Genomic DNA, 26,085 nt, shown 5'->3' with positions numbered 1-26,085 from the left:
AGCCAGTTAGAGGGTGTGTAGTGATCTCCTGACCACACCACGGCCTGCGGTACGAATCCTCCTGCAGCCTCCCCGAGTGTGGGTAGATGTCATTGTCCAGCTGGATGGGAACCGGGAGCGTGAGAGAACTCATCATCATCCTGCGCCTTGCCGAAGCCTGGAGAGAGATTTACTCAAGCTCCAGGTCATTTATTATACAAGACAAAAAAACATCAGCTAATGCCAGAGACCCTTCATTAACCAAGAACCGTTCCGTCTGAGTGAACAAGTGTAACACACATAACTATTAATGTGTAACATGTGTATAGATCTGTTAACATGTAAAAACTTAATAAACATTAAAGAGTCTATTAGAGTATATATTACTTTTCAGTAATATACATACATATACTGCACACACTGAAACCCAGTGGATTCATGGAGTGGACTTTAAATTACTCATTATATTATTTATAACCTGTCTATATTTTATTTTATTTATTATATGATAATAATAATAATAATAATAATAATAATAATAATAATAATAAAGACTAAATTATAAAACAGTAGATTTTACCTCATAGTTGTAGTCAATAGCTCTGTATTTCACAGCTAGGAACATGGTTCACACTGAACACCCTGTAAAACGCAGTGAACTTGTATACTTTAATACTTATATCCATACATGATATTTACAGAGAAAATCTGAGGTAAATTAAAAGGGAAAAAAAAGTCTGAAGGAATACAGTGAAACTGACAGGAACAACTGAGTTTATCAGGCGAGCTAAACTGCTACCTAAATGTCTATTTTTATATTATCCTGATCATAAGAACGTTAGGTGTAAATATATATAAAGTTTTACAAAACATTCGGACCAAAATTCGATGTAAAAAGTGACAGTTCTTCCCACAGGAATTCATTAGCTTCCAGGCTAACTTTCACCTGCCTTCTCTCATGGATTTCTCCCGCTCAGGACGCTCGCGCAGGAAATTTCGAAGCACGCTCAGACATGGCTACGTCCCAATCCTAGTTCTAGTGTGCTAAATAGTGTGCGTCATATGTACGCTCGACTCGGTATTCTGGCAAAGCGCTTACAGTACCGTAGTGCAGGGTTTGGGACGCAGCCATACGCCTGGAGCCTGGTATAAATGACCGCCATATTAGAGCTGTGTGGGCAAAGATTAATATGGAGGGCAGAAACTTTTTTTTTTTAAGAAACCATTTTTATTGCAAGCAAAAATACAAATAAAAACAATGAACACTTTCGAAACAATAAAAGAATAATTTTATAAATAACATAAAACACATATTCCTTCAAAATCTGTGTCCTTTCCAAAACCTGTATTACACAAAGAGAGAGAGAAAGAGAGAGAGACAGAGAGCGAGAGAGAAATCAGCATAAAGAAATGGCGTAGGATTTTTATTTGTTTATCAGTTCTGTTTTTGTTGCACCCTTGTTGACTTCCTCTTCCCATTTCTTCTCAACTGAACATTTTGGGGGGGGAAAAATGATCTAGAAGGCCCTTGTTCACTCTTTCGCTGGGAGTTTTGCCTTTTATTGAGTTTTGAGGGTGTGGGTGTATGTACATCACGTAGATTTTTTTCTTTTGGTTAAGCCAGAAAAACATTTACACAGTAAAGTTACTTGCTGGATGTTAGGTTATAATTAGCATACTAGGTAGTTATCAGAAAAGTGACTAGTTAGAAGTTGATATGAATCTCTGAGAAATTAACTTAATCTACATTGTCGTTGCTGCCAAATTAGGTTGTGGTCCTGTTTTGTTTTTTTAAAAAGGTCTCCATAGTCTTTACTTTGTGCTCACGTGTACTGGATAGAGAAGTGGACAAGGGTGCATTAGAAACAATAAACTAAGACTCTGACCAGCAGCAGCCATAAACCGTCACGCTGAAGAAACCCAGAGCGCCGATGAAGCCAAACGTCACCAAAGCAGAAATCCTGGTAGCGTAGAAGGTTCCTAAATCAAAACAGATTTATACGTAAATAACAGAAAAAAAGATATGTTCACCTACAAGGACTTGTAAAAAAACAAAACAAGTATTCAAAGAAAATGTTTATTTATTATTTATACTTATTTAGGCTGTTATCATTATTTAAAAAAAATAATAATAATTTCACCTCTGGCTTTGGCCCAGATAACGCAGGACTGCTTTCTCTCCTAAAAACACCACACATTTATGTTACTTACAGCTAACGCTAAAGTGACATCATCAAAATATCTATGAAAATATATATCACATATAACATATAAATCCAAACATATCACTCTAAATAATAATTTCTAATTGTTAATATTTATAATGATCAATAATTATAAATGCACATTGGAAAGGTTACCGGCCCCCAGGTGCAGACGGTGCGCAGGATGATGTAGTAATCTTGCCCGTTCTCCAGTGGAGCGTTGTAGAAGGGTCCGTATTGCTCTCGGTTCCCCAGTGTGAAGTTCACCTCCACGCCAAGCTCACAAACCTGCAGCTGAGCCGCAACGTACTCGCCACCACAGAAACGAGACGAGGTACAGTCGAACACCAACACGCCCACTACGGGTACCACGATCACCTGATATACACTGACACACACACACACACACAACAGCATTTTTGAGTAAAGTGAACATCTACACCATGCAGAAGGCAGCCATTTTACCTCTGTTTTTCGCCTACATATTATCACGGTGGCTTAACACACTCATAGGAGAGCACTAACTGCCTTATACACATAAGTATGTATAGTACATACGGTATGCATGAGCTGAACTCACATGCCACTTTTTTTTGCTAAATTCACGCTGTCTGTTTCTGGAGAAACCTGAAAAGCTCTCTATAGAGTAGCTGTGCTCTTTTCCATATCTGTATCTCCTCACCAAATTGGGTCCAGTGTACTGGTGGCTCTTCGTAATTGTAGAGTTGGTCGGTGGGAATCAACCTCATTGTACCCGACCTCGGGAGTGGGTGGAGCTATGAAGGAACAAAACAGTGGTTTGGTCATGGATTACGACAAGGTGTGACTTTGCCTAATCCCAAATAAATTAATATTACTTCAAAGGAAAAGATTGTTGCAAAATGTTCCTAAGGAAACATCCAACACAATTAATGTCTATCTATAAATTACTAGATAAACGTGTAATGTCCCCACAAGGATAGGAATCTCAGACAGTTTGGACCTCGTGAGCACATCTGGTTGGTCTGCATAAGGAAACGTTTTTACTGGTTACTGAGGTTAAGTTAGAATGTCTGCGTGTGTGTACCGGGTATGCTGGTGTTAGCAGTAACAGTAGCCGTGTCTCCGGTCTCCACTGAAGTCACAGTGATTGTGTAGTTGGTGATGGGCTGCAGGTTCAAACACACAGTGGGATGTAACCCTGCCAAGCTAAACACTTTCCTATGCCGATCACTGAACGAGGGATCGAAACCCCTCACACCGATAAACACCACCTAAACACACACACACACACACACCAGATTTATTTCCACCAGTATTTGTGTGTTTCTTTTGTACTGTGTTGTGTGTGTGTTATTGTTGAACTCACCGTGTACTGCTGTTTGTAGCCTTGTGATTCTGCAGCCGTCCTCCAGCGCAGACATTTCTGATTAAACACGGACAAACTCTGAACGCTGAACTTCAGCTCTGTTGCAAAAAACAAAACAAAAAAGTGTTGATCTTTCAGATAGTTCTGTTTCGTTTTCGCTCTCACTGTGTCTTTACACTGTACTACGCTGTAGCTATGTGGTTTGCTTATTATGTCATTAGCTAGCTTAAGATTGTCATCTCTATTTCCAGGTTGCCAAGCAACAGTGTTCCCCAGACCTTAAACACATAGCCATGTTACTAATGGTATTGTTTAGTATCATGATATATTGTGTAACCGACTATCGAAACGTTACTATCACGAAGAATAATAAAGTTCAGTGGTGCATAGGACATGTTATTCTACCTCTGCAGTGCATGGTGGCCACCTGCCATCTTCCTGTGGTGTCGCACACTGATACATCACTTCCTGTATGTCTGTAATAACCTTTAACACAGTGATGGATGGCGACGCTGCCGTTTTCCCAGAGAACCTCTGCGTTCGGCAGCATAGGGATCGGACCGCAGTACACTGCAAGGAAGAAGGTGTAGAGAAAGTACTTTTTTGTGCAGTGTGAATGTGTATGTTGTCTTTGTGTGTGTGTGTGTGTGTGTGTGTGTGTGTGTGTGTGTGTATGTGTGTGTACCTTCGCAGTGCAGCTGTACAGGACTCCACTGGCTGTCGGAACCACACACAGACACTCTCGCTGTGCTAACACGCCGATATCCAGCTTCACACTCATACAGAGCCACAGAGCCCAGAGAGGAGCTGCCGTTCCACACTAGCAGTGTGTGAGGGAGAGGATGGGGCTCATTGCAGTTCACCTCTAAACACACACACACACACACACATATACACACCTCAGTCAGGTTATCATCATCAGTATAATAGTATATAATATACACGGACAGTACTACCTTGACAGAGGAAGTGCAGAAGGCTCCATGTTCCTCTGCTCGTACACACACACATTTCCTCGTGTCCGGTGTTATAAAAACCTTCCACACACTGATATCGCACTTCTGCCCCCACATTACTGACTCCATTCCACAACATTACTGCATGAGGGAATGATGGAGGAACACCACACTGTACCTCTGAAAACACACACACACACACACACACACACACACACACACAAAGCAAGTTAACCACAAGTGTGTACACCAACGCAGGTACAGTGAGGAACTCTGTAAGAGAGGCGATTTTACCTCGACATAACAGAGTAGCTCTGCTCCATGAACCGTTCTGAGTACACACTGATTTATTTTCTCCCAGTGCAGGATAAAATCCTTCCTTACAATAATAAAGTACAGAGCTGTTAACAAGCACACTGCCATCCCACAACCGGCCAGCGTGGGGCAGTACAGGGGGGTCAGAGCATCGGATCTCTGCAGAGAGAATGTATGAAGTGTTTGGGTGAAAAAAGGCCACGATCAGGCCTTATATCTCATACAGTGGACTGTGTGTCAGATCAAATGCTAATTGTGTAACAGAGATGTTTAGTAACTAATTGCACAACGCTGTGGGACCACGTGAAACAGAACTGTTACAGAATTAAGTAACAGAATTAACACACTAAATGAGTAAGTGACTAATAAACAGAAACACATAGTAGCTAAGTGAATAACAGATATGCTAATTGTATAATACAGTTACTATGTGTAAAGTAGTAAATACAGTCACTGAAAGGTTACAGCACCAGAGATTTACAGCTTGCTGGCGATTTTACCTCGACATAACAGAGTAGCTCTGCTCCATGAACCGTTCTGAGTACACACTGATTTATTTTCTCCCAGTGCAGGATAAAATCCTTCCTTACAATAATAAAGTACAGAGCTGTTAACGCGCACACTGCCATCCCACAACCGGCCAGCGTGGGGCAGTACAGGGGGGTCAGAGCATCGGATCTCTGCAGACATGGGGGTGATGGATTACACAAACAAATGACACACATTTTCAGACTGTACAGCTAACACACAGCAATGTGTAACGATGATGATAAAAGACTAACTGAGACCTTTACAACAGAGACAGTAACTGTCTAACTGTGTAACGGCAGTAAATGACTTATTTAAAGACAGTGCCTAATTGTAAGTGGAAAAATAAGCGGCCAATTTAGTAACAAACCCCGATCTGATGAATTCTGCAATGAAACAGAGACACTAGTAAAGTAAACACCTAGCTGTGTAACAGACGGATCCTGATAATCAAGTAACAGATGGAAACCAGTAATCGGTTAATTGTGTAACAGCCATTTTACCTCGACATAACAGCGTAGCTCTGCTCCATGAACCGTTCTGAGTACACACTGATTTATTTTCTCCCAGTGCAGGATAAAATCCTTCCTTACAGTAATAAAGTACAGAGCTGTTAACATGCACACTGCCATCCCACAACCGGCCAGCGTGGGGCAGTACAGGGGGGTCAGAGCATCGGATCTCTGCAGAGAGTAAAGGGTGTAAAAAAGTCCACAAATTCAGGCCTCATGTTTCACACAGCAAAGGGGATAAATATAACTGGGTAACAGAGACATTAGCTGTTGGTCTGTTCTGCTGCAGTTCAATGACATGAGGAACCTGAACTGTAATCTGTTATTTCCGTTTAGTGCAAAAAAATAACGAGATGAAAAAATCAGATAAAAATATGCCACTGTGGTATACAATTTGATACACAGCTGGCTAATAGTGAGTAAATGTGTAATATTTAAATAATTATACTTGGCTACACCATCACAATGGATTTGAAATGAAACAATCACGATGTGACTGAAGTGTTGACTTTCAGATTTACTCCAAAGGGTTTAATAAAAATATTACATTAACTGTTTAGGAAATAAAGCCTTTTTTTACCGAGTCCCTCCATTTCCACAAGCTCAAAAGTAATTGGACAATTGACGGATCAGCAGTTTCATGGCCAGGTGTGGACTGTTTCCTCATTATTTCATGACAAACTAAGGAGATAAAAGGTCTGGAGTTGATTCCAAGTGTTGAATTTGCATTTGGTAGCTGTTCATGGGAACTCTCAATATGCCATTGAGGTCCATGTTGGTGTTGATGTAAGTGAAGGAGGCCATCATTAGGCTGAAAAAACCACTCAAAAAACAGATCCATCAGAGAGAGCAGAAGCTTTAGGAGTGGCCAAATCAACAATGTGGTACATTTTTAAAAAGAAGGAACGCACTGGTGAGCTCAGCAACACCAAAAGGCCTGGAAGACCACGGAAGACATCTAAAGTGGATGATCGCAGATTTCTTTCCTTGTTGAAGAAAAACCCTTTAGAACATCTCACCAAGTGAAGAAGACTCTGGAGGAGGTAGGCGTATCATTGTCAAAGTCTACAATCAAGAAACACCTTCATGAATGTAAATACAGACGGTTTACCTCAAGATGTAAACCTCTGGTAACACTCAAGTACAGAAAGGCCAGATTACACTTTTTGGGCAAAAAAAAAAAAGCCTGAGCAGTTTTGATGCAAGGTTAACTTGTACCAGAATGATGGGAAGAGAAGAGAATGGAGAATGAAAGGAAGGATTTATGATACAAAGCATCCCACATCATCTGTCAGACATGGTGGAGGAAGTGTTCTGGCATGGGCATGTGTATCTGCCAGTGGAACTGAGTCACTGGTGTTTATTGATGATGTCACTGCTGATAGAAGGAGCAGGATGAATTCTGAAGGGTATAGAGCTTTACTTTCTGCTCAGATTCAATCAAATGCTGCAAATCTGATAGGACAGAGCTTCACAGTACAGATGGATAATGACCCAAAACGTACAGCGAAAGCAACCCAAGAGCTTCTTAATGCAAAGAAATTAAATGTTCTTAAATGTCACCTGACCTCAACCTAACTGAGCAGCTTTTCAATTCCTGCAGACAAAACTGAAGGCAGAAAGACCCACAGACAAGCAGCAACTAAAGACAGAAAGACCCACAGACAGTAATACCTGAAGATGGCTGCAGTAAAGACCTGGCAAAGCATCTCAAGAGAAGAACCTGAGCATTTGGTGATGTCCATGGGTTCCAGACTTCAGGCAGTCATTAACTGCAAAGGATTTGCATCCAAGTATTAAAAATAATCCTTATATTTATAATTATGTTAGTTTTTCCAATTACTTTTGAGCCTGTGGAAAAGGAGGGACTCTACAGTAAATGGTGTAATTCCTAAACAGTTCATGTAATATTTTTGTTAAACCCTTGAATTAAAGCTGAAAGTCAACACTTCAGTCATATCCTGATTGCTTCATTTCAAATCCAGAGGCAACAGTACAAAAACGGTCACTGTCCAAATACTTATTGACCTGACTGTAATTCCTGAAATGTCCAAATATATATATATATATTTCCTTACTGGGAAAATACCAATAAATCATGCATATAGATTGGTAGATAATACCTCGACATAACAGAGTAGCTCTGCTCCATGAACCGTTCTGAGTACACACTGATTTATTTTCTCCCAGTGCAGGATAAAATCCTTCCTTACAGTAATAAAGTACAGAGCTGTTAACACGCACACTGCCATCCCACAACCGGCCAGCATGGGGCAGTACAGGGGGGTCAGAGCATCGGATCTCTGCAGACATGGGGGTGATGGATTACACAAACAAATGACACACATTTTCAGACTGTACAGCTAACACACAGCAATGTGTAACAATGATGAAAAAAGACTAACTGAGACCTTTACAACAGAGACAGTAACTGTCTAACTGTGTAACGGCAGTAAATGACTTATTTAAAGACAGTGCCTAATTGTAAGTGGAAAAATAAGCGGCCAATTTAGTAACAAACCCCGATCTGATGAATTCTGCAATGAAACAGAGACACTAGTAAAGTAAACACCTAGCTGTGTAACAGACGGATCCTGATAATCAAGTAACAGATGGAAACCAGTAATCGGTTAATTGTGTAACAGCCATTTTACCTCGACATAACAGCGTAGCTCTGCTCCATGAACCGTTCTGAGTACACACTGATTTATTTTCTCCCAGTGCAGGATAAAATCCTTCCTTACAGTAATAAAGTACAGAGCTGTTAACATGCACACTGCCATCCCACAACCGGCCAGCGTGGGGCAGTACAGGGGGGTCAGAGCATCGGATCTCTGCATAGAGAGAGAGAGAGAGAGAGAGAGAGAGAGAGAGAGAGAGAGAGAGAGAGCTGGCCAAAAAGAGAAATGCATACATGCAGCCCAGCATTTCAACACTAATCTGCAGACTTTGAAAGGTACATCAACTTCATACAAGTTGGCATTGTCTCTGTTCATGGCTTGGTCTCTCTTACTGCCCTGGACCTTTCCCATCTCCCTTTCCCAATGATCTTATCCCATTGTCAGTCCTTGGGCACTGATCTTGTCCCAGTCTCTGGCTCTGATTTTGCAAACTTATCAGACTTAGGCACTGTTCCTGTCTCAATCACAAGCAATGATTCTGTCCCATTCTGTCTCAGGCACCTGTCTCCTTGTCCCAGTATCAGTCCCAGTGTTGCGTATTGATCCTGCCCCACCATCAGTCTTACGCAATGGTCCTGTCTCGGTCACAAGCAACAAGTATGTCCAAGTGTCAGATCTTGTCCCAGTCACAGCCTCAGGTACTGATCTTGTCTTGATGTCAGTCTCGAGTACTGATTTTATTCCAGTCCCAGTGTCAGATTCAAATAATGATCCTGTCCCAGTCCCAGTCTCAGGTGCTGATCCTGACCTCACCATCGGTTTTGGGTACCAATGCTGTCCTTGCTGTAACACTTGTGTACTGGTCCTGTGCACTGCCCCAACATCACTATCAGACACTGCTTCTGTCCCAAGGCCTGATCAGTGGCCCAGTCCCTGTTTCAGGCCATATTCTATATATATTCTTTCCAGAAGGAAAGTGGATGAGGGCACATTAAACCACAACAGTGTGCACTGGGTATCTGAGACACATAGCAATTACTTAAATAACTAATGGCGTGAATAACTTGGTAGCATAATTACACAAGCAGATGGAGAGAAGTGTGTGTGCACCTTTGCATGTGATGCGAGTATCGGTCCAGCGCCCGTGGGAGTCACACTCCGACACACTTCCTGTTCCCACACTGCGATATCCCGCTTTACACTCATACAGAGCTTTAGAGCCGATATTTCTGCTGCCATCCCATAATACTACAGAGTGGAGGAGAGGAGGTGGGGGGCCGCAACGGATCTCTAACACACACACACACACACACACACACACACACCTTGTTCATGTTGTTCAGTATAAACTTGGTCCAGTGTAAATATAAATATACAGTACTACCTTGACAGAGGAAGTGCAGGAGGCTCCATGTTCCTCTGCTCGTACACACACACACTTCTTCGTGCCCGGTGTTATAAAAACCTTCCACACACTGATATCGCACTTCTGCCCCCACATTACTGACTCCATTCCACAACATTACTGCGTGAGGGAACGATGGAGGAACACCACACTGTACCTCTGAAAACACACACACACACACACATACACACACACACACACACTGAGTGACGGGGTGGTGTTTACAGTTGGCTAGTGTAGTGTTGCTAATGTTAACCTCTATTATTGTAACTCAAACTAGCAAAATATGCTAAACAATTTGTTTGTTAAGGGCTAATGGGAAATGATCCAGTTTGTGATTGGCTGATCAAATGTAACCTAAGCTCCGCCCTTGTTGAGTGCGGAGTGTGTGTGTGTGTGTGTTTGTGTGTGGCTCCAACTCTCAAAAAATGTTATCGCAGTGGATAACAGACGCAATAATACCAAAGACTGCTATTTAGGTTTAGGTGGCTGTTTTACTTGTAGCAGTTGTTATTGTTGTTGTTGTTGTTGTTTACCTTCACAGCGCATGCTGGGAAAACTCCAGCGTCCGTCAGGGCCACAGATGGCCGTGACGTTTCCGCGTGTCCTGTTGAAACCGTCCGCGCAGGCAAACTGCACAATGCTGCCGTAACGAGTGAGGAATGGAGGGACCTGAACTGCGTGAGGGACAGAGGGAGGGGGACCGCAATCTACCACTACACACACACACACACACACACACACACACACACACACACACACACACACAGAGTTATCCCTTTATTTATATCATGATAGTTCAAGACGTTTTAACAATGCTGAATATCAAACCTGAATATTGTGTCTGTTATAATTTAGATAAACGTATCAATAGGGCGTGTGTGTGTGTGTATGTGTTTGAGTACTCACTCTCGCAGTATGCAGACTGTGTGTGACGCTGGAACGGTTCTGATCCGTTCTGAACTGTGTATCCGGTTCTGCACGTGCAGTAGAAGTCACCGGCTGTGTTCAGACACACACCGCCTTCACCGCAAACACCGTCCACGATACACTCGTCCACATCTGTGAGAAAACACACACACACACACACACAGCTATGAAGGTGAACAAATCAGACCTGTGTTCAGCTCAGTTGCATCAGACAGATCAGACATCGCAGACCTCAGAGCAGTTAGCCTCATAGTAGATGTGGAAGTGTGAGTGTGTGCACCTCACCGTGGCAGTATGTGCCATCGTTGGGGATGAACACGGCCTGGTGGTTGGTGGGGCTGTAACCCGACACACACGTGCAGAAGTAGCTGCCGTAGGTGTTGTGACACCTGCTGTGATCGCCGCAGATCCTCCCCAGCTGACACTCATCTTTATCTGTGACATCATCACATACAGAGTCAAATCACTGAACTTCATTATAAAGCAGCTTTATATTTCCAAACAATCAAGCTATCAAAAGTGTTTTATTTACACAAACATAACAAATTTCACCTAGCAAAATTTAATTAATAAAATATTCAAATTTAGAAGTAAAGTTGTTTTTATTTTGTTTAGGATTGGCATTGAAAGCCTCATTGTAAACACTACATGGGCATAACGATCCTTATAACCACCGACAGGAAGTTCGTAAAACTAAACAGAAGTCATACGATACAAAAATGGATGAGGAGCTGTTAAAATGATACAGGAAGTTGTAGAGATGCTACAGGAAGTGGAGGAATGAGACCTTGGCAGTAAGTTCTGCCATTTCCCACGAAGCCGTACATGCAGTTACACACTTTCCCTCCAGAGCCATCTGTCTTGTCATCGCAGGTGGCGTTCGGGTGGCAGGAGGCACAAACATCTGCCCCAACTACAACATCTGTAGACACATAAGGAGAGAGAGAGAGAGAGAGAGAGTCAGAAAGAACAAGAGATATACACAGAGACTGAGACGAATCAACTGCCTGTAAATTGCCGCCACAGGGCGGTGTGACACACTGGGAGGAACGCGCTATCCGCCCTCTTCCACATACACGAGCTACGATTATCTAGTGTCGCTGTGATTGACAGTGGAGAGTGAGAGAGAGAGAGAGAGAGAGAGAGAGAGAGAGAGAGTGAGTTTGCCCCTCCCACCCAGAGAGAACGGTGAATTTGTCTCTTCTGGACTCCTGCGATCTCCTGACCAGAGGATGAACACTTTTCTGTTGCACCACTTTCAGGGCTGAACCTGTGACATTTATTTATTCAATCCTTAAAGTACCTGAAGATGTTATTTGCATGGTTTATTTTAATCAGAGTACAGTATACCGTATATACAATGTTTACTTATGTAAATGACTTTTCTGCAGAACATCCTCGTATAGTAATAATAATACACTAAGTGAATGATGTGACTGCACACAATGAGGACTGAACGATCCTGCAGAAATAAACAGCACTCCTGATTAAAACACACGAGGACCCTGTATATGATTAACACACCGAGGACTGAACGATCCTGCAGAAATAAACACCACTCTGATTAAAACACACGAGGACCCTGTATATGATTAACCCCTGCTATATATCTTTAACAAGAGTAGAGGCACATGGCTAATCAGGAAATAGTGACTCACATTATACACACTGTCTGTCTGTAGTGTAAAGGTGTGTGTGTGTGTGTGTGTGGTACCTGTGACGATGGCAACGGTGGCTGTAAACAGGACGAGTGCTGTTCCCTTCATAGCTGCTCCTCTTCTCTCACTCGCTCTTACTTATTCACTACTCGCTCCTTCATCCTCCTCTCCCTCTCCTCATCCTGACGTGATGGACAGAACGCTGGAGATATAGACGGGGCGTGGGGGGAATGTTAACTGGGGTCGCTCTCTCTCTCTCACAAACACACATACACACACATATATACTTACACACACACACACAGGCGCACTAAGGGAAATGTGTGGTCCTTGTGGTTTTGTCACTGAGATGTGTTGACATGTTCAGTTACACATCAGGGTGTGTGAAATAAACTTTCTGGCACACACCCACAATGCAAAGTCATGTTTAAGGCCCGTGTCTGTGCATGTGTGTGTGTGTGTGTGTGTGTGTGTGTGGTGATTAGGGCTATATTTGGGTGCCCAACGCTGCCAAACACTCATCACCCTGTAACGGCTGCCTGTTAGCAGTGGAGGGAATTTAAGTTATTTCAGAATTGTGTGTATGTGTGTGTGTAAGATTGTGAGTGTGTTTGTGTTCTTACCTCTTGCAATGTAGGAGACTCTCGCAATTCAGAAGACACACTCCCATCTGGCTTCACAAAGGAGAACCGAAAACACAACACAGAGAGCACACCCAGCTCCTCAGCGCAGGTGGAGGAAGTGTTGTGTGTGTGTGTGTGTGTGTGTGTGTGTGTGTGTGTGTGTGCTCAAGGGTCTGCTTGGGGTGGAGAAGTTATCTCTTCATGCATTGGGAAGATAAGCAACCTCAGACCTATCATTACACACACACACATACACACACACTCACATCACACACACTATCACTCACTCACTTTCAGTAAGCACTTTATCCTGGTCAGAGTGTTGGCTGATGCGGAGCCTATCCCGAGAACACTGGGTGTGAGGCGGGAAAACACACTGGATGTGACGCCTGTTCAACACACACAAACACACACACACACACCTAATTCAGAAAAGTCCTGAGAACATTGAACAGGGCATCACACACTGAAAGTCATCACACACACACACACACACACACACACACACACACACACACACACACATCTAGGGTTAGTTCAGAACCTGAAATCTGGAACCAATAAAGAAAACAGCGCAGTCTGATATTTAAGGAAAAATTCCATAAACCCAAGATCAACAAATAAACTTGATATACATTAAATATTTATTATTATTAATCATAAATTTTAATCATTTATAAAAACACAGTCCCACCTACATCATAAAACATACGTATATACTACATTCTATAAATATGATGTAGATATTGTTATTCATTGTACAAATCAACAAATTTCATAGTTCAGGTAACAAGTCCAGGAGCAGAGCAGAGTAGGTACGCTACTGTAGGATAAATATAAAGGACCAGGACACAGATAAATGTAATAATAATAATAATAATAATAATAATAATAATAATAATATGTTATGTGTGTTAGTCAACAAGATATACCAGATGTAATGTTTTATATATATAGGATTATCCCACGAGGAGATATTTTTAAATTATTTATTGCTGCATTTGTCTGTAGATTAACAGCTGCACTTCGTATTTTGACCACGAGGTGTCACTAACCCACACCGAGTTGAACGTATTGTACCTTTTTTTCTCAACACGATCGGGAGAAAAGTTTCCTCTTTACTGTATCAAAACGTGTTAATAAACATGTACTATAATGATGATGAAATGCACCTCTTATCTTCAATGTCTATTTTAGAGTAAAGCTTTATAGGTACACCACATGCACCTTCCCAGGTAAAAGATACGCGTGTTTAATATGTCACGTGACAATATATCACACATCCGCGTGAAACACGGTTCAAGCTTAAAAATAACCAGGTGGATCATTCTGGTGGAATTAAATGCATTTAAGTGTTTAGAAATCCCCGAAAACGGACATATCTTCCCCTGAATTATCCGGTCAAGTAATTAGGCTAATAATTGAACAACGGCGTTAAATGAATGCACTTAGTGCGGCTCGTGCGCCTATAAATGAGCAGGGCGTGCGCAGGTCCCTGTTTGCAGTCATGCGGGCGGTGCGGATTTTGCGGGTGTTGTGGACGCTGAGCATCGCGGCCTGGACTCTCTCTGCTCTTCTGCCAGGTCAGATTACAGCCACATTCACTCCAACAACCTGCTTAGCTGAGAGCAGCTCACATGCTCAGCTTGAAGATCTGTTTGTGGAGATCCTGGATTTAAATGAACGCCATTTGGGCTTCAGATCTTCATTTGATCTCCACGTGGAGAAGCTGTCCAATGAGACGTGAGGTGTTTTTAAATTTGAGAACACACCTTCTTTCTCCAACATCCTGGAGTCAGGAGTTGTTTGAAAGGAGATCCAGCTTCAACCTGTAGAAGCTGGAAAATAAATAAATAAATAATAATAATAAAAAAATCAGGGTTTAAACCATTTTACTTAAATTAATAGCAAAAAAATGCAACTCTACCTTTTTTTTCTTCTTCTTCTTCTTTTTTTTTTTTTTTTTAAACCACACACACCTTGTAGCAATGCTACAAAAGCATGGTTTCTAAAGAACAACCCTTTTCATTGTGGTGTACTTTGGTGAGTCTAGAAATTAAAATCTGTTTAGCTGTTCAGTTCCCCAGCTGCTGCACTATTCCACTATATAGGGTGTGAAAAGGGTTTCTAAACTATTTTATTTTATATACACAGTGGGGCCATTTTTAATTCACCCCCATCTTGATATCTTGAAAGTCATTCGTAATAATGCTATGTACACTTCAGTGTTTGGACTAGATGAAATGCGTACCTTAACTTAATCACCTGTATACAAGCAGCAGTTGATATTAACATCACAGCCATGTTTCTCTCTCTGTAGGTGTTCGTGTGAGTGCCCAGGAGCCTCTGCGCTGTCGGGTTGGCTTCATTCCGTGTAAAGATGGTTCTGAGTGTGTGCTTCACAGCCATGTGTGTGATGGAGAGAAGGACTGTCCTGATGGCTCTGATGAAGAGGCGTGTTCCTCCGTGTGCACTGTTGGTGAGTCTGTAATGTACTGACTGACTGAAATCATGTTTTTCACAGGTTAAGTGTAAATTTTTGGAAGCCACGCTGCTGCTTTAGTGTGTTTATGGGCTGGTTAACCAGGTGAGTCAGTGATGGTGTGGAGAAGCTGCAGGATAAACCACTGGAACAGCGGTCTTATTGTTCTTGATGTGGAAATGAGGTAATGGGCATGTATGTAATGGGTAAAGCTTTTAATCAGGTTTTCATTCAGGTGAATGGATTTAACTCAAGCATGTGCTGCTTCCCAAACACACAGACGGATTGAGTCACGGTATTCCAGTGAAATTCCAGTACAGATGTTTAATCCTGTGTTGTCCGTGATGTCAGGTCAGTTCCAGTGTGCTCATGGGAAGATGTGTGTCGAGAAGAAGCAGTTGTGTGATGGTGTAGCACAGTGCCAGGACAGATCAGATGAGGTGGACTGTTTTAACCCAGAGGAGGGCTGCTTTCACCGCTGCGACAAAAAACGCTGCCTTTCTGAATCGTTTATCTGTGACGGAGAAGCCGACTGTGAAGACGGCAGTGATGAAGCTGACTGTGGTAATGGAACTCTCGTGTTTCTCGTTTTTAAACAAGATTAAATGTTTCTGGTTCACCTTTTCTCTTGTTTTTCTCCATCCAGGCGACGGGCGCTGCAGCAGTGGTGAATTCCAGTGCAGTAACGGTCAATGTGTGTCCATCAACATGCGTTGTGACAGTTATCCAGACTGCCAAGATCACTCGGATGAGGATGGGTGTGTGTCACAGGCGGAGTGTGCTGCTGATCAGCTTCATTGCCTAGACAATCAGCAGTGTGTGCTGCAGGAGTGGATCTGTGATGGAGAGAACGACTGCAAGGACATGTCCGATGAACAGGTAACCCTGATGTTCATGCTCAGGTGGGGAACGGAGTTGGTGTTGCTTTCTCTAAGAGGAAGTGTGTACCTTCACGTTTGTCCAAAACTTCAATCAGTTCCTGTTTGTGTGTAGAACTGTACAGAGTCTTCGGTGGAGTGTGGAGAGTTTCAGTGGCCGTGTGCGTCTCAGACTCGGTGTGTTCCTCAGAGCTGGCGCTGCGATGGCACCAAAGACTGCAGAGACGAGAGCGACGAGGCCGGATGTGAGTCAGATTTATGGTTACTCGTCACTATGATGACGGAGCAGCATTACAGAATTACTGATGCTGAGCTCCTCAATTTCATAAAGTATCTGAAGGGTCATTCTGTTATATTTAGATGTTCCTTAAATAAGGAAGTAAGTTAAGATTTCTGTGGACTTCAGGAAAATATCTGCTCCATAATATCTGCTCCATAGGTCCTAAAATTATCGGCGTGGTTTGAACTGGGGCACATCTTAATATTTAAAAATCTCAAATACTGTTCTTCCAACTCCAGTCCATCTGTACACAACTGCTGATGGATCCTGTGGCTTAACGCTGCTGTGAATTAGCAATCTTTAGAACCCTTCACTCCTAAACATCTAACTGTGTATGTGTGACAGGTGAGCCTGTATCTTGCCCCCCTGATCAGTTCCAGTGCGACAGTTTGGAGTGTTTGGACCCCTCGCTCCTCTGTAATGGTGACGCTGACTGTGCAGACAAATCAGATGAGGGAGGAGCCTGCAAGAGTGACACATGTTCTGACCAATCGCAATGTGCACAGGACTGCTACAGAGCGCCCAAAGGAACAGTAAGCCTCTTCCTCTATTTACACTACATCATTTATGTAGTAACAGGTGACTACTTCATTTACTCTCATTAGTTATTAACCAATCATGGGCCAGAGTCTAATTCACTGTGGTTGACCCACAAGTCTGAGCATTTTTGTTTAAAAGTAATATTTTGTTCTATTATGACCTTATTTGCCATTTTACTGTGAATCTACAGCCATGTGGTTGGTGACTGTGTGTTTGTAGCGCTGCTGGTGCAGGAAAGGTTACGAGCCAGTAGACGGTGGGGTGAAGTGTGTGGATGTGGACGAGTGTGTGAAGACTCCAGATGTGTGTGATCACTCCTGTATGAACTCGGGTGGCTCGTATGAGTGCTCCTGTAATCGGGGTTATATCCTGGAGCCTGATGGACACAGCTGTAAGATTACAGGTAAAGAGGAAACTGGATTATGATGTGTCCTGATTCATTTGCACACTGATGTGGTCATGTGATTGAGAAGATGGCTGTGAACATGCACCAAATGCATACAGTGGTACGTGAGAAGCTGTAGTCCCTGTGCAGAGTGGGGTATCCATCCAGATTAATGTGTAAAAAGATCTTGGAAAAGCAGTCAATTAGCAGTTTCTCATGCTAACTGGCTTCTATAATTATTCCCTACTCAAGAGGAAGAATTGTACTTAATTTATTAATTCTATTTGAACCATTAAATAATTCTGCTCTAGATATGCTAGCCTTGCGTGTAATCGAAAAGGTGGTTTTTATGCTAATTACAGCAGTGTTTCTTCTTGTCCAATGTGTTCATTTTTAGGCTAGTTACTAATGTTTCCAGACACTATAAAACTTTTGTTGCCCAATGATCTTGCCAATAGTCAGGTTTTATGAACCGTTTGGCATGTCCTTTCCTGTGTTTTCAGATGAGGGATACCTGTTAGCCTCTATAGAGTCAGACATCTTCCTCGTCAATCTCAGGAGCACCACCCTCAAAGTTCTCTCCTCTGAGAAGCAACCTGTCCTTTCTCTGGATTACGACTGGAAGGAGCAGAAAGTGTACTGGATAAACATGGATGCTGAGGCTATAATGTGGACTACACTAGACCAGAATAGCAGAGGAACGCTAATCCAAGGTGCAGTCCAACACCTAAAATCAGCATAATGTCTTTTAAACACCTGAAGTTGAAAAGATGAGAGTGGATTTTTTTTGGGTCGTTGTAGGCATCAGGACGGAGTGTGTAGCAGTGGATTGGGTGGGGCGGAACCTGTACTGGACAGACAGCGCAGAAAGACAAATAAATGCAGTGTGCTTGGACGGTTATAGGGCAGAGCCTGTGGTCATTGTGGACGACAATGTAGACGAACTGCGTTCACTGGCCTTGCTACCTCAAAAAGGGTAAAGCCTTACTATATAATAAACTGGGTGTGTCCATACATGTCTTGATTATAATTCATGTAGGCATTTTAAGTCACAATGTGCAAGACTTTTCCCTGTGAATAACAGTCATTGTATTTTTGTATCAGTGTGATGTTCTGGTCAGAAACGGGTGATGAGGCTCAGATTGAGAGAGCAGGGATGGATGGCTCAAACAGACGAGTGTTGGTGCGTCGCTCTCTGCACTGGCCTGTGGGTTTAGCAGTGGATCTGCTTCAGAACCGGCTCTACTGGGCTGATGAGAAACTGCCCTGTATCGGATCAGCCACACTGGATGGAGATGATGTTAAAGTAAATTTCAGCCACCTCCTAGTTTGATGAGCAGCTGCTAATTTTAGGGTTTTTTTTTTTTTTTAATGTTTAATATCTGCTCGGTGGATTGATTTGCTTTGTTAATTCTGAAATTAAAAAATTTGTATCTTGAAGATCCTGCAGCTGGAGACTCAGAGTCCATTCTCATTATCAGTGCTTGGAAATTTGGTCTACTGGTCTGACAAACACAGAGGAACCATCCAGAAAGCTCAGAAGATGACGGGAAAGCAGCAAGTGGTTCTGCTCAAACGGCTCGGCCAACCATTGAGTCTCAAGGGAAGTACCACTTCTGAGTCATGTAATGGTGAATGAGCGCTTCCTATTTGCTGTTTGATGTCTCCACATATAATTTCAGCTCTGATTTAAGATAAGGGTTTGGTTGTTCAGTTACACAAGTGGTCAAGACCTCACTGGGGAGGCTTTAGCTGCCTTTGAACTACAGCACTAAATAAGAGGAACATTGTAGGCTGCTGGCCAGCTAGCACTCCATGGAAAGCTATCTAGTGGGTTTAGTCAATCATGGAATGCTAAAAGAACGTTGGAGAGCACCAGCCAGCTAAAGGAACAGTGGGGGATTTCTTGTCCGATGATACCAAGTAAACAAGTGTACGATCTGTTTACACAGGTGCTTCATGCCTTACTGCAGCCGAGTGTTGAGAACCCATGTGAATTAAAGCCCTGCTCTCACCTGTGTGTCTTGGCATCTGGACTGAACGCAGTCTGCAAATGCCCACTTCAACTCCTGCTGAATGATGATGGACTGACGTGTTCCAAGCTAGATGACCCCTTCCTTCTGCTCATGTCCCCCACTTCAATATCACGGGTACACATGCATCCAGTCTTGTTGTAGAAATATTGTTTCCATTAACTTTGCATTCACTAGACTTGCTTGTGAATCCTGTTGTGTATGGAAATTTCAGGTCTCTGTACAAAGCAGAACTTCAGGCATTGGTCTTCATGACTGGCCGGAGCATCAGAGATTTGATCTCCCTGAAGCGAAGGTAGCTACAGCTTTTGACCTGGTCCTGAGGGAACAGGTGCTCTACATTTGGGACGCAACCACTGGTGCCATGGGCCTGTTTAAACTGAAGGAGGCGGGTGTAACATGGCGTGGGACGCTGTTTAAGCTGAGGAAGGGTTCGATAGCAGCGATGGCTGTTGATTACAGCACACTGAATGTGTTCTGGAGCTCCACAGATCAACCTGGTGTGTACGTGACTTCAGCAAATGGAATAAACACTGCCCTGATCATTGACAAAGGCAGGGTGCAGGCCATCGCTCTGCACCCTCCGTCAGGGCGGCTGTGTTTCAGTAATGCTGAGCTGCAAGGAACAGGAACTCGTCTGGAGTGCACCTACATGGATGGAGGGAACCGCACTGTGGTTTGGGATGGAGCCATTAATCCAGTCTCACTGAGCCTCTCGAATGATGGGACCATGCTTTACTGGGCCGACACTAGTGAGCGTTATCTGCTCTTGGGTTGTACAAAAATCTTAATGAAATTGCACTTATGTGCAAGCTAATCTGTGTTTGTCCTGCAGGTCTGGGACTCCTCACCTCAGTTAGAATTGATGGATCTGAACATAAGGTCTTGACAAGTGAGGAGCCTGTAGTGGCGTTCACATTAGCCAGCAATATCCTTGTCTGGCTCACAAAGACTGGTACGCAATCACTTCCTTTCTACTGACTATCAATTTAGCAGCTGAAGATTAATTCAATGCGACTGTGTCCGTGCAGATTCCATAAAGTGCTGGTTCAGTGAGGATCATCAGACAGCGAAGATGTGGTTTAAGGTGAAAACGGACGTGCTGGACATAAAGGCTTTCCATAAACCCAGTCAGAACGGTGAGTAAATCTAGATATTTATCTACACCCACTGTTTAGAGGTTTAAATATGGACCTTTCTGCAACATTGAAGCAAATATCATAACACAAGGCCACTTAACCTGCAATTATATCCTGGTTCACTCCAAGAATGACCTTAAACTGAATTGTCATTTTGTCAATCTAAGTGGATCTAATTTTGTTTTTGGCCTCTTTCACTAAATATTTAATGCCTTTTTATATAAAGGATATATTGATACAAAAATGCTGAGCTGAGAAATGAAGTGCTTCACCTGCTGACATCCCCATCTCCTGCTGTGTGTTCTTAGGCACTAATTTGTGCTCCAGTGGAAATGGTGGCTGCAGTCAGCTGTGCTTGGCGTTTCCAGGTGGAAGGACATGCCGCTGTGGGTGGGGTTTCCTCTCCACTGATGAAATGAGCTGCGGCATTGACCCACGATGCCCATCGGGCACCAAGCCATGTCTCCGTGGAGAAGAATGTGTACCCCTAGAGAAGTTCTGCAATGGTGATCCAGACTGTACTGACGACTCGGATGAGATCTGTGAGGAAATGAGTCTAATGTGCTCTGATTCAGGACTTGGCCAGATTTCAGAATATTTTAGTACAATGTCTCTTTAATACCATCTTGCACTCTTTTCTGTGGATTGTCCTGTCACACATCACCATCTCCCAGTGTAATGAAGCATAGAGTGGTTATTCCTTTTACTGAGATGATGAGTTTTTTGTTTTTTAAAGAAGTTAGGAGAAACTTGTCACTTCCTTTTCCTGCCTTTTTCCAGTCTTAATCAATATCAGAAGCCAGCTAGTTTTCTTTTCTTGGGTCGTCTCCTGGTTTGAGGAAATGTAGAGTCAACTTTCTACAGCCTTTGATGCATCTTTGACCCCCCCCCCCCCTTTTGGGTTTCAGGTGTCCAAGACCAAGCTAAATCTGCTGAGGGTGTTGCTCCAAAAGTTCGTCCCAGCTCTAAAACTCCACTTCCACCACGGCCAAGAGCTTCTGCTGGCCCTGGTTTAGTGAAGAAAATCAGCACCAGCATTGGCTTGTCTCCAAAATCCTTCCATCCATCTGTTCCTGAAGTAGTGGACAGTCCTACGTCTCTCAGGCCTGACCCGAGTGACGTTAAGGTGGAAAGTGTGGACTCTGAAACGTGTGGGGCGAGGCAGTGTAATGGGAACGGCGAGTGTGTGTTGGATGGACAGATGACTTGCAAATGTGCGTTGGGTTACGGAGGAGAGCACTGTGAGCATGAGGTCGGCGGGATCATGCAGGGGCCGGTCATCTACGCCACCTTGGGATTGGCTGTCGGAGTCATTGTCCTTGGACTCATCGTTGGAATTATACAGAAGAAGAAGGCTGCAAATCGGAGGTAGATGCTACAGCTAATTATCTGGGTTGGTAAATGGTTTAACACTGGAGCTCTAACTTGAGCATTAACAAGTATGTGTTTACAGGCAAGCAAGACCGATCGTGAGGGAAACCAGTATGAGGGATCTGTCAAACAGACCCCAGGCCACACCCACACAACAGAACAGCAAATCGACAGATCCCGAGAACCCAGAGGTCCTTTAAAGATGGACAACTTGATTTTCTCAAACCTCTCTGTTGGTGTGTTTAAGTCTAACTCTGATTTCCTCTCAGCCACAGGTTGTGATGTCATCAGGGGATTAGGTCATGTCAAGCTTCCTGTGCAGCATCTTTTCATGAAATAGTTGCTGCTGTTTGAGCACTGCTTCGAAGTTTATTTGAAGTGTTCATGCTAGTTTGCCTGAACTGTAGGTTCTGACAGATTTGCTCATGCACTTTACAATCTTGTACAGAGTGATTTAAGAAAAAAAAATAAACACTTCACTACAAATGTGCTTGATATTTGTCCCAAACAGGGGGGGGCGACATCCAAACTTCATCCTTTCTTCTGTAGGCATTTCACTAGAAGTGACAATACTGTAAAGAAAAACATAACTGAGTGTTAACATCTTTACACCATCTGTAGATCTGAACCCTACAACAATATGCACCATCTTCACTTAAAAAAAATAAAATTAAAAAAAAAAATTAAAAAAATCAACTATGTACAGAATGTTCATAATGGCTTTTACTGGAACTATTTCCATGAATTATGAGGAACTAATTATGAAGTTAAATCTTTAATATTTAATGGCCGCATACTAGAGTCAACCAAAGTGTAATTTTGTCCAATTTCATTCGAACTATTTAAGTTTGGCAGTTATATTTTATAGTTCTCGAATCCAACACGGTTGTAGAACTTGTCTCCTCAGTTTTAGTTGAGGTTATGAAGTGGAGTTTCTCCAGCACAAACACCCTGCCATGGCTTCTTCCTGGAACTGGACTGCAGCTGCCTTTAATGGCTTTCAGAATATTTTATAAATGATCCAGAATTGTCCATTTTTAAAACCACACAAGTCCCGAGGTGATGGGAACTAGCGGAGGACAACTTTCTGTAATAAATGGGGAACATAAACACATTATGGTTGTTTTAACAAGTGCCTGCTTTAGTGTTTGAGTCTGTAAAGCACTAAATGTGCTGAGAAATTTATTGCAGTTTGTGTCAAGTGTATTCAAGTCCCTGGTGGTGATACTCTCATCTCAGATTCCTGTGAATGAACACCTTTTTTAATAGTTGCTATTACAGTAGCTCTAAAGATTTATAACCAGTTCTGTATAGAAATTATCCTTTGATAATTAAAAAAAATCTGAACTTTTTATAAAGCCTCTCGAATCAAGTCAAATTGACAGCACCTTTAGCTAGCTGATAACAGTCCTTGTGCTGGTCTAACATACTTACATAAAACACAAAAAGCTAGAGTTTAGCATGGCTTGTGCAATTTACTCATGGACACAAACTGTAAAGACTAAAAACTATAAGAAACGTTAACATTCAACTATCTCACTGATTGAAACGGGACACTAAACTGTGAGTGAATGAATGAATAGCAGGGCAAAGAAATCAATGGCTGCCATTTTGTCCCACAGCCTTCCATAGAGATGGCTTGTTAGCGTCCGGGCTAACATGTTCTAATATGAAAATGTTAAATATAATACAATATAAATATTGTTTGTGTGGTTTTGTAAATGTTTCGCTGTGTCTGTAGTGCTGATGTTACTCTCGATGAAACGAGAAGTTCTCTCCATTATCTTCCTGACAGGATTGAAGCGTCACCTCACGTGAGGACTCTGAGAATAAAAATGGCACAAACCTGACAAGATGATTCAACAATCTACAGTATTTTATACATGGATCCATGTTCATTGATCATGTTTTTAATCCAAAATGATTTTGAAGTGGGTCAAAATCCAATCCAAACATAGCGCTAATCAGGTGGCTAAGGTTCTAGCTCAAGGTTCCACTCACTATTTAACTCACTTAACATTACTTACATTGAATTATTTAACTTACAGAAAATGTGTCTGCTTATTTTTTATCACATAACACTTCTATAAGTTTCATCTCTGATTTCTGGTAACCAATCTAAATGTTTCTGTATGGCTAGTATTATATTCTCTACAGATCTTCGTCTGTATTCACAAATTACAGTAGACCTATATGCTGAAGGAAATTTCACAGAAAGACATGAAACAACCAGTGAAGGCCTGGTTCTCCAACGGGTTCCTCCAGGAATCTGAATTGAAGACCTCTAATAAAGGGGATGGGTTACATACAAATTGACATCCTTTAGGCATTCTTTCCAGGAAATTCTGACAAAATATTTGATAACACAGGTCTAAATGTACATGAAGTAAAGTTCATTACTGAGATATCATGTTTATTCGCTGCATCCTCATGTCAAGGTGGTGGTTTTACTCTCAGGAAATGAGTTTTGCTTTAGTACGATAACTACACGGTTAGCTTAATTACGTTTTTTAAAATTATTTTATTAGCAGCACTGATGCTGAAGAACTGATACATCAATAGAAGCCTGGATCCCAACATCCATTTAATTCCACACCACTTACATACAGCACACATTGTAATGGTATTACCCAGCTCTACGTGAAATTTGCACCATCATGTTTGAAGGGTTTTTTTTCTCAAAACGATGTTGTGATGATGTGTGTACAGGAATCAGAGGAAGTAACATCACGTCATCTACGACAGAGCATCAACGATGGAGCTGAACGAGAAACCCAGGCTCAGAAATAACATACACAAATGATGTTTTAGATGAGCTGCTGTCCCAAAGTGTCAATGCTCACACACTGTTCACAAAAACATCCAGTCTGTGAAGAAGTCATGACATGATGGAGGACTGACATCAAATATCGGTGAGCAGGGATAGGAGAAGGGGAAATCGCAGGTCTCCGTCTTAGGCCGAGCAGGATGGTGTTTCAACTTAACGTCGGTTAATAATGGAGCTGGGTGAAAGAAATAGATAAGAGGTAGAAAGAAGATAAGAAGTCGGAGGAAATGATGAGAGAAGTGGAACAGGTATATTTTTTTAGGCTTGTTTTGTTGTTGATCAGAAGCTGCATCAATCCTGCGAGGTGTTATAGGAGCCACAGCCACCACACTTCATCCCCAACACGTGGAAATCTACAGTACAGCGGTGCTGACAGTCGTTACACAGGATCTGTAAACACACACACACACACACACACACACACACACACACACACCAGGTGGGAATGACAGCTGAAAGATCATTACAGTGAGCAGGCGATCTGTTCAGATGGAGTTTGTTTAAAGCCAGGTCAGTTATTCATTCATTCTGAAGCAGGGGTCACCGACACTCTTCCTTGAGATCTACTTTCCTGCAGGTTTCATCTCCAACCAAAATCTAACACACCTGCTTCAGCTGATCAGGAACTTCTTAAAGCAATGATTAACTGGCCAGGTGTGCAGGATTATGGTTAGAGTGAAAGTCTTCAGGAAGGAAGATCTCCAGGAACAGGGTTGGTGACCAGTGTTCTGCAGAGTTATGTTTTGTGAAGGACAAAATGTTAAATCTAAACACATCTGTAATCACGCTGTCTGTCATCACTACCATCAGACCCTCGAATGACAGAATCCTTCTTTATTTAAAGATGCTAATGATGTGTTCCTCAGGTGGGCGGGTAAAAAGAACTTTTCCACTGGTTCATGAGACCAAGGTTTGTGAATTGAAGTGACCGTGAGACTAGATAACATCACAGTGAAGGGACAGGAACCGCTAACTGAAGAAATGTGGCTTTCACTTGCTGCATCTTTTCCCCCTTTGATGAATCGACTTTTCCTTCAGAAAAATATCTTTAAACATAATTTTTCAGGTGTG

The 26,085-nt window shown here is 42.4% G+C and overlaps 3 protein-coding genes and 1 long non-coding RNA gene across 8 annotated transcripts in view; 1 reads left to right on the top strand and 3 right to left on the bottom strand.

Moving 5' to 3' along the window:
- Window positions 1-88: 88 nt before the first annotated feature.
- LOC128598903 (uncharacterized) lies at window positions 89-1,086 on the bottom strand. Its single transcript, XR_008384323.1, has 3 exons — window positions 859-1,086; window positions 560-621; window positions 89-157 (listed from the first exon to the last, which is right to left on the bottom strand). It is a non-coding gene; the product is annotated as an uncharacterized LOC128598903 (long non-coding RNA).
- Window positions 1,087-1,192: 106 nt separating this feature from the next.
- susd1 (sushi domain containing 1) lies at window positions 1,193-13,545 on the bottom strand. Of its 5 annotated transcripts, XM_053610105.1 has the most exons (23): window positions 13,080-13,545; window positions 12,513-12,658; window positions 11,586-11,720; window positions 11,084-11,233; window positions 10,778-10,930; window positions 10,405-10,584; window positions 9,848-10,027; window positions 9,574-9,753; window positions 8,497-8,676; window positions 7,966-8,145; window positions 5,834-6,013; window positions 5,303-5,482; window positions 4,782-4,961; window positions 4,488-4,667; window positions 4,217-4,396; window positions 3,937-4,101; window positions 3,532-3,629; window positions 3,250-3,436; window positions 2,866-2,959; window positions 2,340-2,571; window positions 2,121-2,160; window positions 1,866-1,959; window positions 1,193-1,322 (listed from the first exon to the last, which is right to left on the bottom strand). In XM_053610105.1, the coding sequence occupies exons 2-23, from the start codon at window positions 12,562-12,564 to the stop codon at window positions 1,298-1,300; spliced, it is 3,225 nt and encodes a 1,074-aa protein (XP_053466080.1). In that variant the 5' UTR covers window positions 12,565-12,658; window positions 13,080-13,545; the 3' UTR covers window positions 1,193-1,297. The 5 variants fall into 5 exon arrangements, 4 of the variants coding, with proteins under 4 accessions (XP_053466080.1, XP_053466082.1, XP_053466083.1 ...); XR_008384322.1 differs by lacking the exon at window positions 13,080-13,545 and having other exon boundaries at window positions 2,326-2,571; window positions 12,513-12,785; XM_053610106.1 differs by lacking the exons at window positions 1,193-1,322; window positions 13,080-13,545 and having other exon boundaries at window positions 1,331-1,959; window positions 2,326-2,571; window positions 12,513-12,785.
- A 942-nt stretch (window positions 13,546-14,487) lies between these two features.
- lrp13 (low-density lipoprotein receptor related-protein 13) lies at window positions 14,488-22,539 on the top strand. Its single transcript, XM_053610775.1, has 18 exons — window positions 14,488-14,662; window positions 15,400-15,558; window positions 15,913-16,125; window positions 16,208-16,440; window positions 16,555-16,684; window positions 17,065-17,252; window positions 17,479-17,674; window positions 18,148-18,357; window positions 18,446-18,620; window positions 18,749-18,950; window positions 19,086-19,251; window positions 19,691-19,794; window positions 19,892-20,429; window positions 20,513-20,632; window positions 20,709-20,816; window positions 21,125-21,358; window positions 21,725-22,184; window positions 22,270-22,539. Exons 1-18 carry the CDS (start codon window positions 14,518-14,520, stop codon window positions 22,385-22,387), a joined length of 3,699 nt encoding a protein of 1,232 aa, XP_053466750.1. The 5' UTR covers window positions 14,488-14,517; the 3' UTR covers window positions 22,388-22,539.
- Window positions 22,540-24,754: 2,215 nt separating this feature from the next.
- rchy1 (ring finger and CHY zinc finger domain containing 1) overlaps window positions 24,755-26,085 on the bottom strand; it is a 3,712-nt gene continuing 2,381 nt past the window's right edge. Inside the window, exon 8 of the mRNA XM_053610109.1 lies at window positions 24,755-25,404. Coding sequence (XP_053466084.1) covers window positions 25,306-25,404 — 99 coding nt within the window. The 3' untranslated portion in view covers window positions 24,755-25,305. The remainder of the gene's footprint in view (window positions 25,405-26,085) is intronic.

The sequence above is a fragment of the Ictalurus furcatus genome, chromosome 22, assembly GCF_023375685.1.
Source record: "Ictalurus furcatus strain D&B chromosome 22, Billie_1.0, whole genome shotgun sequence".
In the NCBI taxonomy this organism is placed as follows: Eukaryota; Metazoa; Chordata; class Actinopteri; order Siluriformes; family Ictaluridae; genus Ictalurus; species Ictalurus furcatus.
This window is presented reverse-complemented; position numbering and strand designations above follow the sequence as displayed.